General features: G+C 28.0%; 4 protein-coding genes across 5 annotated transcripts in view; 2 read left to right on the top strand and 2 right to left on the bottom strand.

The window, feature by feature from the left end:
- Window positions 1–5,263, top strand: part of LOC119671501 — a 28,607-nt gene extending 23,344 nt beyond the window's left edge. For both annotated transcript variants that reach the window (XM_038082156.1, XM_038082155.1), the window contains exons 3-4: window positions 1,587–1,712; window positions 5,048–5,263. In XM_038082156.1, the coding sequence (XP_037938084.1) occupies window positions 1,587–1,712; window positions 5,048–5,157 (236 nt within the window). In that variant the 3' untranslated portion in view covers window positions 5,158–5,263. The remainder of the gene's footprint in view (window positions 1–1,586; window positions 1,713–5,047) is intronic.
- A 333-nt stretch (window positions 5,264–5,596) lies between these two features.
- LOC119668787 lies at window positions 5,597–7,042 on the bottom strand. The gene is made up of 2 exons (XM_038078423.1): window positions 6,358–7,042; window positions 5,597–6,305 (listed from the first exon to the last, which is right to left on the bottom strand). The coding sequence occupies exons 1-2, from the start codon at window positions 6,981–6,983 to the stop codon at window positions 5,867–5,869; spliced, it is 1,065 nt and encodes a 354-aa protein (XP_037934351.1). The 5' UTR covers window positions 6,984–7,042; the 3' UTR covers window positions 5,597–5,866.
- A 507-nt stretch (window positions 7,043–7,549) lies between these two features.
- Window positions 7,550–9,244, top strand: LOC119673410 (HMG box-containing protein 4-like). Its single transcript, XM_038084682.1, has 3 exons — window positions 7,550–7,635; window positions 7,692–8,231; window positions 8,296–9,244. Exons 1-3 carry the CDS (start codon window positions 7,599–7,601, stop codon window positions 8,940–8,942), a joined length of 1,224 nt encoding a protein of 407 aa, XP_037940610.1. The 5' UTR covers window positions 7,550–7,598; the 3' UTR covers window positions 8,943–9,244.
- Window positions 9,245–9,511: 267 nt separating this feature from the next.
- Window positions 9,512–11,640, bottom strand: LOC119672130 (ADP-dependent glucokinase-like). The gene is made up of 5 exons (XM_038083097.1): window positions 11,079–11,640; window positions 10,858–11,022; window positions 10,537–10,802; window positions 10,007–10,467; window positions 9,512–9,948 (listed from the first exon to the last, which is right to left on the bottom strand). The coding sequence occupies exons 1-5, from the start codon at window positions 11,432–11,434 to the stop codon at window positions 9,700–9,702; spliced, it is 1,497 nt and encodes a 498-aa protein (XP_037939025.1). The 5' UTR covers window positions 11,435–11,640; the 3' UTR covers window positions 9,512–9,699.
- Between the last annotated feature and the right edge of the window lie 497 nt (window positions 11,641–12,137).

Genomic DNA, 12,137 nt, shown 5'->3' with positions numbered 1-12,137 from the left:
GAACTAATTACTGATCATATAATATTGACATAAGAGGCTGTGTAGGTTGCTTATAGCAAAGAAGTTTCACTTTAAGAATTTAACTTAAAATTTAAAATTGTGCTTGTGAGATCTTATTGGTACTAGTAAGGGTACTAGCAGAAATCTTAGACTTAAAATTTTTATATGGAATAAAACCTGCATAGGAGATCCAAGATGTGAATTAAGCTAAGCCTAACCTTAAACATATTCAGTTATGGTTGGTAGATCTCCTAAATACCATAAAAGACAGTTATGAACAACTTGAACAAAAGTGAGAGTAGCTTTCAGAAATCAGCAATGACAGGAGCGCCGTGAGAGGAGTCTGACCCGATTTGGAACTCAAAGGAACCATAAGAGTGAAATCGAAACACAATACTACAAAGAGTTAAGGCGATATCGAATCGGTAACGCTAATAAACCAGAGTTTCAAACGGAATGATGTTGAATACTTTCTCTATATAGATACTCACTGTATAATAGGTGATTTCTTATGAAAGTTAACATAAGTCCCATTTTGAAGTTTGGGCAGTGCATTCACAGTTTCAAATAGGATAGTGTTATTAATGATAACATTTCAATTATCTTAATTTTTAGACAAATATGGTTCAAACAATATATTTTCTGGAATAGCCTGGTAGCTGATTTATTTGCTTTATTTTTTCTTCACTCTTAATATGTTTATTTGTTTTAATAATAGTAATAAAACTGCTGTTATGAAAGTGAGCATATAGTCTCAGCATCGTAGTACTCAGTAAATAATAGGGTTTGTACCAGTTCTAATCCGATTTGTATCGGATTCTCTAACTTTTTGGATAGAGGGAACCAATTGAACCGAATGAATAAGTGAAAACTTTTGTAAATAGTTCTTTAATTATTAAAAACATAATAATTTAAATATAAGAATTAATTTAATCATTTTTTTTTATTGTATGGCCCCATAATAGTAGAAAATATAAGGGAATATAGTTGTGAATATTGTTCCATTTTTTCTTAAAACAATTAAGTTTTTGAACTGAATAGAATAGAAACTGAATAAAAGGTACTTTCAATCTAAGCAAAACTTATGTGCGTTTCTAATTTTTTACATTGACAATTTCTAATACAACTCAGTTCTGTAGGCATTGTATTACTTATATACCTACATTTTGGATGCAATTGCGGAAGAAACATATACAAACAATTAAGATACTGGAATGAATATATCATATATATATATATATATGTGTGTATATGTACTGAACTTATTCAAGGTTACAAACGATGCTGTGGAAATGCATACATAATACATAATTTAAATTTTAAATTTTTGCATTAAAAATAAAATGCCTTCATTACAAATGTAATATTTTTGCAAATGCGGTAATAAACTCTTTATTCTATTATTACAAAATTTTAAGCACTCGGTGATTTTATTTGTAGACATATAATTAGTGAGAAGCTTATTTGAATTTTAATTTTTATTTTCAGTTAATCTTACTTTTAAATAAAATTTTAAAATTATATTATTTTATAATAAATTGAATTTAAGGAGTTTTAATATGACTTAAATCTTCTCTTTCTTGTAGAAGGATTGCCTTTCGTGCCACACATTTGCTACGTGGGAGAAAAAGTTTATACTGCTTCACTTGGTTCCTGTTTTTTATACGAGGATGTTAAGGACTGCTGTTGTGCTCCAGCCCTTGCAAAGCAATGTAAGATTAGATCCCACTTCGTAACGACGTTTAAATATTATTATTAATTTTAAAACATATTATTTTATTGGTTATATTTTATTGATGAAGACTTTTAAAGAACTTAAAAAAGACGACAGGGAAAATATATATATATAAATATTAAAAATAAATAAACGAATTAGTGCCTAGGATTGCTGTTGCGCTCCAACCCTTGCGAAGCAATATAAGATTAGATCGCACTTCGTAACGACTTTTAAATATTATTATTTACTTTGAAACATTATATTATCTTGGTTTTATTTTATTGAGGAAGATTTTTGAAGGAAAAAGACCAAACTATTAGAAACAAAAAAACATTTTGGAGTTTAGCCTAATTATAGTGTTTATAAATAAAAATTATTTAAAAAATTGGTGAAAAACTGTTGATGTGAATAAAAAATAAAAGTAATAGAATAGATTAGATTTTATTTTTGTTTTTATTATTATATAGTTACCTACTATAAATATCGACATATAATAATAAAAACAAAAATAAAAACTAATCTACAAGCTCTTATTTTATATTCACATCAGTCGTTTTTTTTATCATTTAAATATAATAAAAAAAGTTAACTCACAACCACTCTATAATTAAAAAATTTTGATAAAAACATTTAAACATTTTAATTATAATACAATTATTAAAAAAAGCAGGGTACAGTAAAGTGATTGAATTTAATTATGTATTATGATTACTAATATTGATTTAAATATTTAAATTCTATTAATAAAATGTCATAGTTGTTAAAATCAAATAAAATATCAGGAAACAATCTAAAACTAAATATCCATTAAGCAAATATTTTGTTTGATAGTTTAAAACCTTGATCTAATTTTATTTTATTAGAAATAGACGTACCTTGACTTAATCATTTCATTTATAAATCTCTACATTTACCTATTTCCATTTTATTTACCTGACAAAAACCAATTCAAATAACAGAAAATCTAAGTTTTATCTGATTGGATCAGTTCTTATTGCAAGTCCTATTTAAGTAGTTTTTAAGTAGGATCTGTTATACGCCTTAAACGAGAATAGCTTGTTGTGGTGGTTAATGCCTATTACGGTTGAAAATCACACGATACAACTTTTTAAAAATTGTACATATATTGTTAAATATGATTATACACTCTCTTAAAATAAACGCAATATGTACTCCGTCAGGAAGATTTGCTGGGCTTCAAACTATACTTCTGTATAATCACCTAAATAACTCATTTTCATAATTCAATAGAGCGGTTGTTAAAGTAGCGATAATGCATACATCTTCTCATTGCGTTAGAAAAGTTTAAAAATTATTCTAAAAATAATATAATACAATAAAATCAAAAAAAAAAGAAGAAGAGTAACCTCCCTGATTCTTCATAATATACAGAAAATAATATGAATAAAATGTTAGAAAGTTTAAATAAATCAGAAGCCGATTAGATCTGCTAATATTGTTCCTGTTGGGATTGGAAAGCGGGAATTGATGGTATGTGTAAATAAGTAATTCTAAGACGTAAACCCGGACATTCCTGGCACCAAAAATTCTTTTAGTTGATGACTGTTCTTTCATTGCGTAAATCTTGAAATTAAAACTGGAGGAAGATTTATAAGATCATAAAGCAAAATATGATAAATGTATGGTACGGGAAGTCGGTGTTTTAGTTTATAAAAAAGTTGGTATTTCACTGTATTAGATCTATACAAAATGTTTACAACATATGAAATTATACTATATTCAATTTAGGAATTATTATTCAATAGAATAACACCAAGTAGTATGCAATGTTATTATTAAAGGTCGCTATATATTATAAAATTCTAAAGGAATTAGAATAGTAGCACTACATATATATATATATTTGTTAAATGAAACGTACATATCATTGTTGGAATAACTGAATATTATATATAGTTATACAAAAAAGTAAAATTTTTCTATTTTTGTCAAATATAATTATAATAATAAAAACATGTTACCACTTTAATCGGGTTAAAGTGTACATTGAATAGTTACAAATAGTCATATTATAAAGTATATGAAAAATGTATTACATTCTAAACCTCAGTAAAAATAATTGTGCAACAAATTTTGTAAATAATTTTTTTATTTAAATCATTGATTTATTCATGTTGAGTACAAGTGATATAATGATATAACCATAAATAAATCACTTAAAGTGCACATTAAATAGTTTTAACACTCTTACGCTAATTAACATAACTTTGTTCCTAAAAAAATTAAATTCAAAAATATGAAAAATATTTTATTGACCAATTAACACCTTTTGTTTAAGAAAAAATTTATAAATATTTTACGTTGAACATTAATTGGTAATATGTTTAATATCAAATATGTGAGGGTGTCAAGAAATGGTTTATTATTTTTCGATATACCAAATCACGTGCAGATGTGCAAAAGCAAAAATTCTTTATATTTTATCATCCAAATTTTTAAAATAATTCACTGCGCCCATTTAAGATTTTAAAGTTTTTGAGGTTCTCATAGCTTATTAAATTTTCTTATATACAAATGAAGTTATTTGTTGGAAATTTATAGCTTTTTATAGTTACCCAAACACACTAAGTGAAAGATTTTTTATGAAGTTTCGTGTTTGCTCGATGCGTGGGCCGAGCGCATTTTGAATGAAATAAAAAATTTGGCTCTAATATAATAAATAATTGTTTAACGATACATTTTATTGTTTTATTTATGAAATTATGTTTTGTAAATTTAAGTAAAATAATTTTGAAAAATTTAACTTATGAATATTGAATTATGTTTACAAATACTTTTTTATAAAATATATTAAAGTAATATATTATTGCTATTATGTGCTTTCAACTTAGTTTTATCGAAAAGGTTGAATTCTTGTAATAAAAAATATTTTATTTTTTAGAAATGATTAATAAACAATTTCATATGTTAAAAATATATCAAAACCAATATTTCTACAATATAATTTTAAATTTAATATTACTTATACGTCTTTTTTTACATAATTAATGCATTGTCTTAAATTGATAAAGCAATCAAAGGATCAACAGTTGACAGTTTTTTATATTTAACATAATTATAGCAGCTTATACTTCAAAAAATATAATAAATTATATTTTTCAGTTTATCTTTTACATTCGAAATTACAAAAACGATATCACAACGCAATTTAAATAAGTTTTCTATATTAAATTTTATACATTTAGATTAAAAATATTTTGCATATGAAGCGTTACATTAAGTTTAAGTTTAATTATAAGTTATATATAAAAACAATCACTTAAGTAACTTATACATAATAAACTTACTAAATATATTATTTCTTTGCAGGGCGACACATATCTGGAGCTATGAAGATGTCAGTGCATAATAATCAGTGGATTCTATTGGTGCTGGCTTTTTTCATTATTGTTGTTACTAGGCATAGACATGGAAGTTGAAATACATATGAAAAATGATTTTGAGTGTTTTTAGTCATATTTTAGTATTACTAAATTTATTTTAATGAATGTTTCATAATAAGAAAATATGTAATCGATTTATATTGTAAAGTACTTAAATAAAATTCTACAAATTTGTACATTTTACTATTTTGTGTTTCATATTTGGTTTTAATGGTTTTAATGCTTTATAACGTATATAAATATATATAGGTAAGACATCGAAAAACTTTTCTTACATTGACCCCTAATACATATAATTTGTGCATACTTTATAATTAAAATTAATTGTTAATTAAATGTAAATTAAGTTCTTTTAATTATTTAAACTAAATTAATTTAATTAATACATTGCAGAGTCTTCAGAAGTAATATTTTATCTATATTACAAATATATTTAAATTTTTATTTGCACATTTTTATTTTGCATTATATTAGATATTAAATAAATTGTCTTTAAATTTTATTTTAAAACTTTTTTGTATAAAATCCTCAATTCTTAGTATTACAACCTGTTTTAGTTAAAAATGTTATTTGTTTGGAGTTAGTTACCCAACTCCATTAGCGTTGAGTATTAAAAATTTTTATAACTTATAATATGGCATGTTATAAATATTCTATAATAAAATAATAAGGTACAATGTATTGAGGAAAACAATTGCAAAAGAACTAATATTTACTTTAAAAGCATCTAAAAATGCAACTTTAACTAGCCATTATTGAGCATCTTATTTACTGCACTTAAACAAGAGTTAACATCTTCATAGTCTCGCATCCAACCACTAAGATTTTTTTGTAGAAATAACAGACGATCAATGCCCAAACGCAAACCTCCATATTTAACTGCTGCCATACAATGACATGATAATAGTTTAAAACACTGCTTTCGCACTGAATTATGCGTAGCACTATCCCAAATAGGAGTCTCGCGAACACAGGGCCAAGCTATAATAATATAATCGAGCAATGCATCCCAATGGGCTGAATTATACAATTGCTTTGTGTGTGAGTGTAATATGCGCTTAAATTCAAGCAAATGAACTGCCGCTCTCCCATATGATGTACTATCAGTTTTTTTACAAAGACGTGACGTTGGCAGGGATCTAAAAATATTTCGTTTAATATGTAATAGCTCCCGCTCCATTGGACTATAAATAACAACGATTAGTTTTAGTTTGAACTAAATTTACAATTACTTACATTATATCTGGTATCGGTAAGTGTGAACGCAATTTATCTTCTAAATGTTTATTTCCTGCAACCACACCATCAACAATCAAATCAATAAGTTGTTGATGTGAGAATCCTTCCAACACTGTTTTTAATGGTACGTCCTTATTGAGCTGAGCAATTGGACGTTCATCACTTTCTATTCGTAACTTCTTTATTATTGGTTGATCTGCCCAAAAATAGTTCTTTGTAGGTGATGATGGTATTGAATCTGACGGTAAAGTACCCATTGTTAAGCGTTTACGTGGCGAACTACGTAATATCATACTAGTTGTAAGAGGCATTTTTGTTGGTGTGCGCTGAAAGGGGCTATAAGCTTGCATGGACACTGGTTGATCTGGAGACCATGTGGTAAAACTACGTCGTCCACGTTGACGTATTACAAGTTCATCTGGCGAGTGAAGTGGTGAGACCATATATTCTTCAGATAATGCAACATTAGTTGCGTTGTCCAAAAGAGTTACTGGGTTGTAAACATTTCCATTGTATTCCTCTGTACTACGCCTATGAGTGTTTGTAGGCGTTGTTGCTACCCGCAGTGCTTCTAATCTGCTAGGTATTTCGGAGAGTGCAGTTCTAGTTATTTGGTTTGTCATTGTTTCTTAAAATTATTTTTTGTTATGTATTATTACTTTTGCTTTTCTATTTTCACATTATAAAGAAATCATTTATTCTATTCAATATATCAATATGTTTTATTATATCATTATTTTTATATATTACAAATAATATATTTTTTTATTCATTGTTGATATGTAATTATAAACATAAAAACACAAAGAACACAAACAAATTCGTTATATCTTTGATGCGGAAATGCGCCAAAAACAAAAACTACTAATATTAACAACAGTGTTGCACACTTCATCTGAGGGAATTTTTGAAAAGACGCTATTATTAATAAATTCTCATTAACGATATATTATGCAATATTATTGTGTTTAAAATTTTTTGTTTATATATTAGGTTAGTATTTATTAAATATGTTAGTTTTATACATTAACAATTATAAAACAATTGAAACTTATCATATATACTATGTAAATTATTTTTGGTCTTCTCTTCGGTAGCGTTTCATAAATCGCGAGTAAAATGCAACTCTGTTGTCTATTGCATCAAAAAGGTTTTTGTTATTTTCTCAATTTTCTTTTATTGTAAAGAATATAGTTAAAACAAATCAAAAAAGGCAATAAAAATAATAAAAAACAAAAATGGAAACTCCGCCAACTGTGAATGCATCTCAAGGAGGTATTAATTGTTTATAAATAAATAATAGTATTCAATTAACGCATTTAACTTATTAGATTCAGTAACAGCGGGAATATCGCGCAGTGGACGTGTGAGAAAGAAATCTTCCAAACTACTTGATTTTCAATCACCAGATGAACTTGAAAAGAAACCAAAACGAGCGCCAAAACCATTACGTAGTGGTTTACGTGGTAGGCCACCTAAGGACGGTCGCAAAAAAAATAATGATACGGACAACGTGGCAGATGATAATGATGGAAATGAATCTGATTCAAATGACGAACAATTATCGGATGTGCCTTTAGAAAATGCACTTGTTGCTCCAGATTCGGAAGATGAATTGGATGAACTTGTGGCTGATTTAGTAGAAGGTGTTGAAGCAGAATCTTTGGAACACGCAAATAATCACGATTCAAAAGTACGTCAAAGTCTTTATATGACCGAAAAGTCAAACAAAAGAAAATTCCTCCAAGATGGAAAAGTTATAACAAGGAAATTGGAGCGCAAGGATAAAGGAAAGTCGCGTTATACAGCCTATAGTATGTGGGCACGTGAATTTAGAAAAACATCAAAGTTTAGTAAAAATCAAGATTTAGGTAATAATGCAGATCTTTATTTTTGGTTTGTTATAATTTTGTAATGAAGAATTGAATATTGCAGATTTTTCGAATACTGCTAGACGGCTAGGTGAATTATGGGCAAATGTATCCAATAAAGAGAAAAATACATGGCGCAGAAGAGCAAAACTAGAAGCTGGCAAGGCAAGGATTACTATGGAGCATGCAAAATTGGGACTATCAGCAAAACATAGTTTAAATTCGGCATTTTTTAATCGAGCGACAACAAGTCGAACTAAGAAGCTGGCAGAAGTTAGTAAATCCTTAATAAAAGATCTTAATAATAGTGAAACTAATAATATTGTAAAAAAGAAAAAAAATTATACAACAAACAATGGTAATAATTCTGCTCATATAACTACTAATGAAGTACCTTCTCAAACGTATCCAAGTACAAATGCACAAAATAGCAAAATAATTCCTCTATCGAGTATTGAACCCATAGACACAGCAGCTCATTTAAAATTGTTAGGTGAAAGTTTAACTATAATAGGTGAACGGTTAAAAGAACATGAAGGTCAAATAGCTGTTTCAGGTAGCTTATCAGTGCTCTTAGATAGTTTATTATGTTCGTTGGGTCCTTTGTTATGCTTAACAACAAAGATACCTGGTCTAGAACATAAGTCACAACTAAGTGAAAATTTATCATCTACATTAGATAATATAGCATATGTTATGCCGGGACTGTAAGAAACAGAAAGCTTCATAATACTTCTGTAAGTCGTATTGTGTAACAATTCGAAACGCTTCCACTTATTTCTGACTTATTTGCTCATAAAAATCTGCAAATTTTCTCTTTTGTTCACAAACAAAATTGTAATTTATAATTGTAAATTTTTTCCTATTTAGGTAATATTCATCTCCTGCTTAAACTACTCTATTCAATTATTTTTAAAATAACTTACTTTCATGAACTAGTGATATTTAATGAGAAAAATGTAAGATTTAGTAGTCATTCTTGTATTTAGGACATATTTAACTTGTTTTTATTGTAGGTTGTATAAAAACTATATTTAATATCTTAATTAAACATTTTATTAAAAAGTAACAAAAAATAAAAACCCGAACTACAAACATGTAAAATTTGTCTAAAATTTGAAAAGTATGTATATAATTTACACGTAGATTTGCTAAACTAATATTTTAACAATGATTTAAAAATAGGATTAATCTTATAATAAGATGAACACAAATTTAGGATAAGTACATTTAAAATGTAAACAATCTTAAGTTTTTTTGTGTAATAAAATTATAAACAATATTAAGATAATAATTTCTATATACTGGAATATACTTCTGGAATGTTTTAACAGTATGTATATGTTAAATATAACATTTTAAGGTCACTAAGGTTTCCGAATGGTCAAAGGTTGTATGGAAATCGAATTAAAGTGATGTAAGTGGACATAAAGATTCATTGATTTTTTTACTTTCTAAGCGATGCAAGTCAAAGATGCTGTGATAGTCCAGCAGCAGATATATTATCACCAGCACCAGCAGTTTTTTTTGCAACCCGGCATACCAATACAGGAGCAATGCAAATCTCAATTTCTATGGATTTTTGGGCATTTACTTCAATGAATTCTTTCCAACAAGGTACCGGATTTTGAGTACTAAATGTTTTGCGTTCAGCATTTTTAGTAGCCGAAATTGCAAAACTGTCGTCTAATAGAAGCGACGCAGATTCAGGATTTACCTAAAAATGCAATTATAGTTTTATTAAATATGTGGAACAGGTTTTGTTAAGCACTTACCATATTGGTTTGGCACACATAGCGATGTGCAGTTAGAGCGGCTTTTGCGGCGGATACATTTGTATTATTCCACTGTGAGTCCTTGACAACTAAAATAGCTTGATAGGCAAGAGTATGCACATGAATTCGAGTTAAAAGACGTAATCTGCCGTTACGCTTTATGTTTTCGTAATAATTGTTTGCGAGTATTTTGAATACTTCTCGCATATGATCAAGTGTTGAAGCTATACGAGGGTTCCAGTCAGATGCCAACGTAATTCTGTCAAATTCCAATACTTGCCTTAAATTATCTAGTTCCTGTTCGTTCATACCAATTGAGTCTACATATGGCAGCACATTTTTCCGCAACATCTGTAGTAATTCAATTTCAACATAACTAGCCATTTCAAAATGCTGTAAAACGGTTGGCGGCTGCCGTGATATTTGTTGTTGAACCTTGTATAGTCTTGCTTCTCTTACCCCTTTTATTTTAAAATGAATGCCGTGTTTTAAGAATATTTGCAACATATTTTTTTTTTACTCTAAAGTACCTTCTTCAAATTGATAACTATCCATCATTTGTAATCCACTAATTACAACTAATTTGGGTTGAAATTCTTTCAAAGCTTCTTCAAAATGTTCCAGCGAGTTCAGATGTGGATTGTTTTTGTCATTATGTATTATATACCTATTTGCGCGAGGAGCTGTAAACGGACCCCAATTGTCACCCGACTTATATTCTAGTATAATATGAATGTCATCCTCGTCAATTTCTTCACCGGCAATTTTTATTTCTTCTGGTATTAAACGCCTTAATCTACGAAAAATGAAATAAAAATTTTTTTTTTTTTGGAAAACACACTTTTACATACTTATGCGACAAACGTGCACCGAGAAGGACATCGGCACCTTCCATAAAAAAGCGTATACCCATTAATGGTGCATTTCCTCCAATAAACCATTGAATTTGATTGCGATGTCGGGTTTTTGCAATGTTTATCAATTTTCTGAAAAGCTCTGTATTCGGCATAATCCGTCTAAAATGTAATAATTTGCTTAAGTAAATTTTTGGAAAATACAATTTTAAATTTACTCAGCTGCTGCACCATTTTGAAAGTAGTAGGCAAAAGTCTGCAGAAGCTCTTTTTCATTATTGATCTCATCTACAGTAAATTCCGGACCAATGTCTTGCACATACTTTTCTGTGTAATTTAAAAAATCAGTTGCATTTATAAGTAAATCTGTGCAAGCTCCATAACCAATTGCTACTTTTGGTCGCGGATAGTCTTGTGGGCGTTTCAAACTGCTTTCTATCGCCAATAAACCCGTCAATAAGGTTATCACTTTATTTATTTTTTTCAGCGAAATGAATGCTTGCCAAATAATTGATATAAGCACCGCGAAGACTGAGCAAGTCGTCAGCAAGGACATGTATTTAATAAGTCCCATCTTCTCGCTTTCTTTCTATTTTTCTGTTATTTAAGCAACAATAAGTGCTGATTGATTTTTTCTTTCTGATATTACAAATACATTGATAAATATTAAATATAATTAGACTCAAAATAGTTCCTACTTTCGGTATGAATAATTAATATTCATTAGTTATTAAAAACTCGAACACAACAGAGCAAACCTGAACCACCGGCTATTTTTTTCATACATATTCCAGTGTTCACAATTCAATCTAAAAACACTTTTAGTACAATTTAAAAGTATGGTGAGATTGAAATTTGTAGAATAAGATCCACATTTATTTACCAATCGCACTTATTATAATAAATATTTTAAAACGTTTGATTGAATAAGTTTTATATTTTTTTTATATATTTTATATTATATTTGTATTTATATTTTTATATCTTCTCCTTCGCTTATGACTTCTATATTCTGTAATGAATGGGTCACAGTTCAAGTTGCAGGCAGTTTTGCAGAAAGATCTGCTTAGTTAGGTCCATTGTGATAATAAATGCCTTAAAATATGTGAAGTTGTCAAATAATTTAAATAATAAAGTTGATTATTTATTTTCTATATATATTTATCTTTATTATTATTTTATCTTATTAAGATAAGATATTATTTTATCTTATGAGATAAGGTACATGTTAGTGTTTTATTGTTTTTATCTCTGTTCCCATTTCACGGGTCTTCAAA

The sequence above is a fragment of the Teleopsis dalmanni genome, chromosome 1, assembly GCF_002237135.1.
Source record: "Teleopsis dalmanni isolate 2A chromosome 1, ASM223713v2, whole genome shotgun sequence".
Taxonomy (NCBI): Eukaryota; Metazoa; Arthropoda; class Insecta; order Diptera; family Diopsidae; genus Teleopsis; species Teleopsis dalmanni.
The sequence above is the reverse complement of the archived record's forward strand: the minus strand, read 5'-3'. Positions and strand labels throughout refer to the sequence as shown.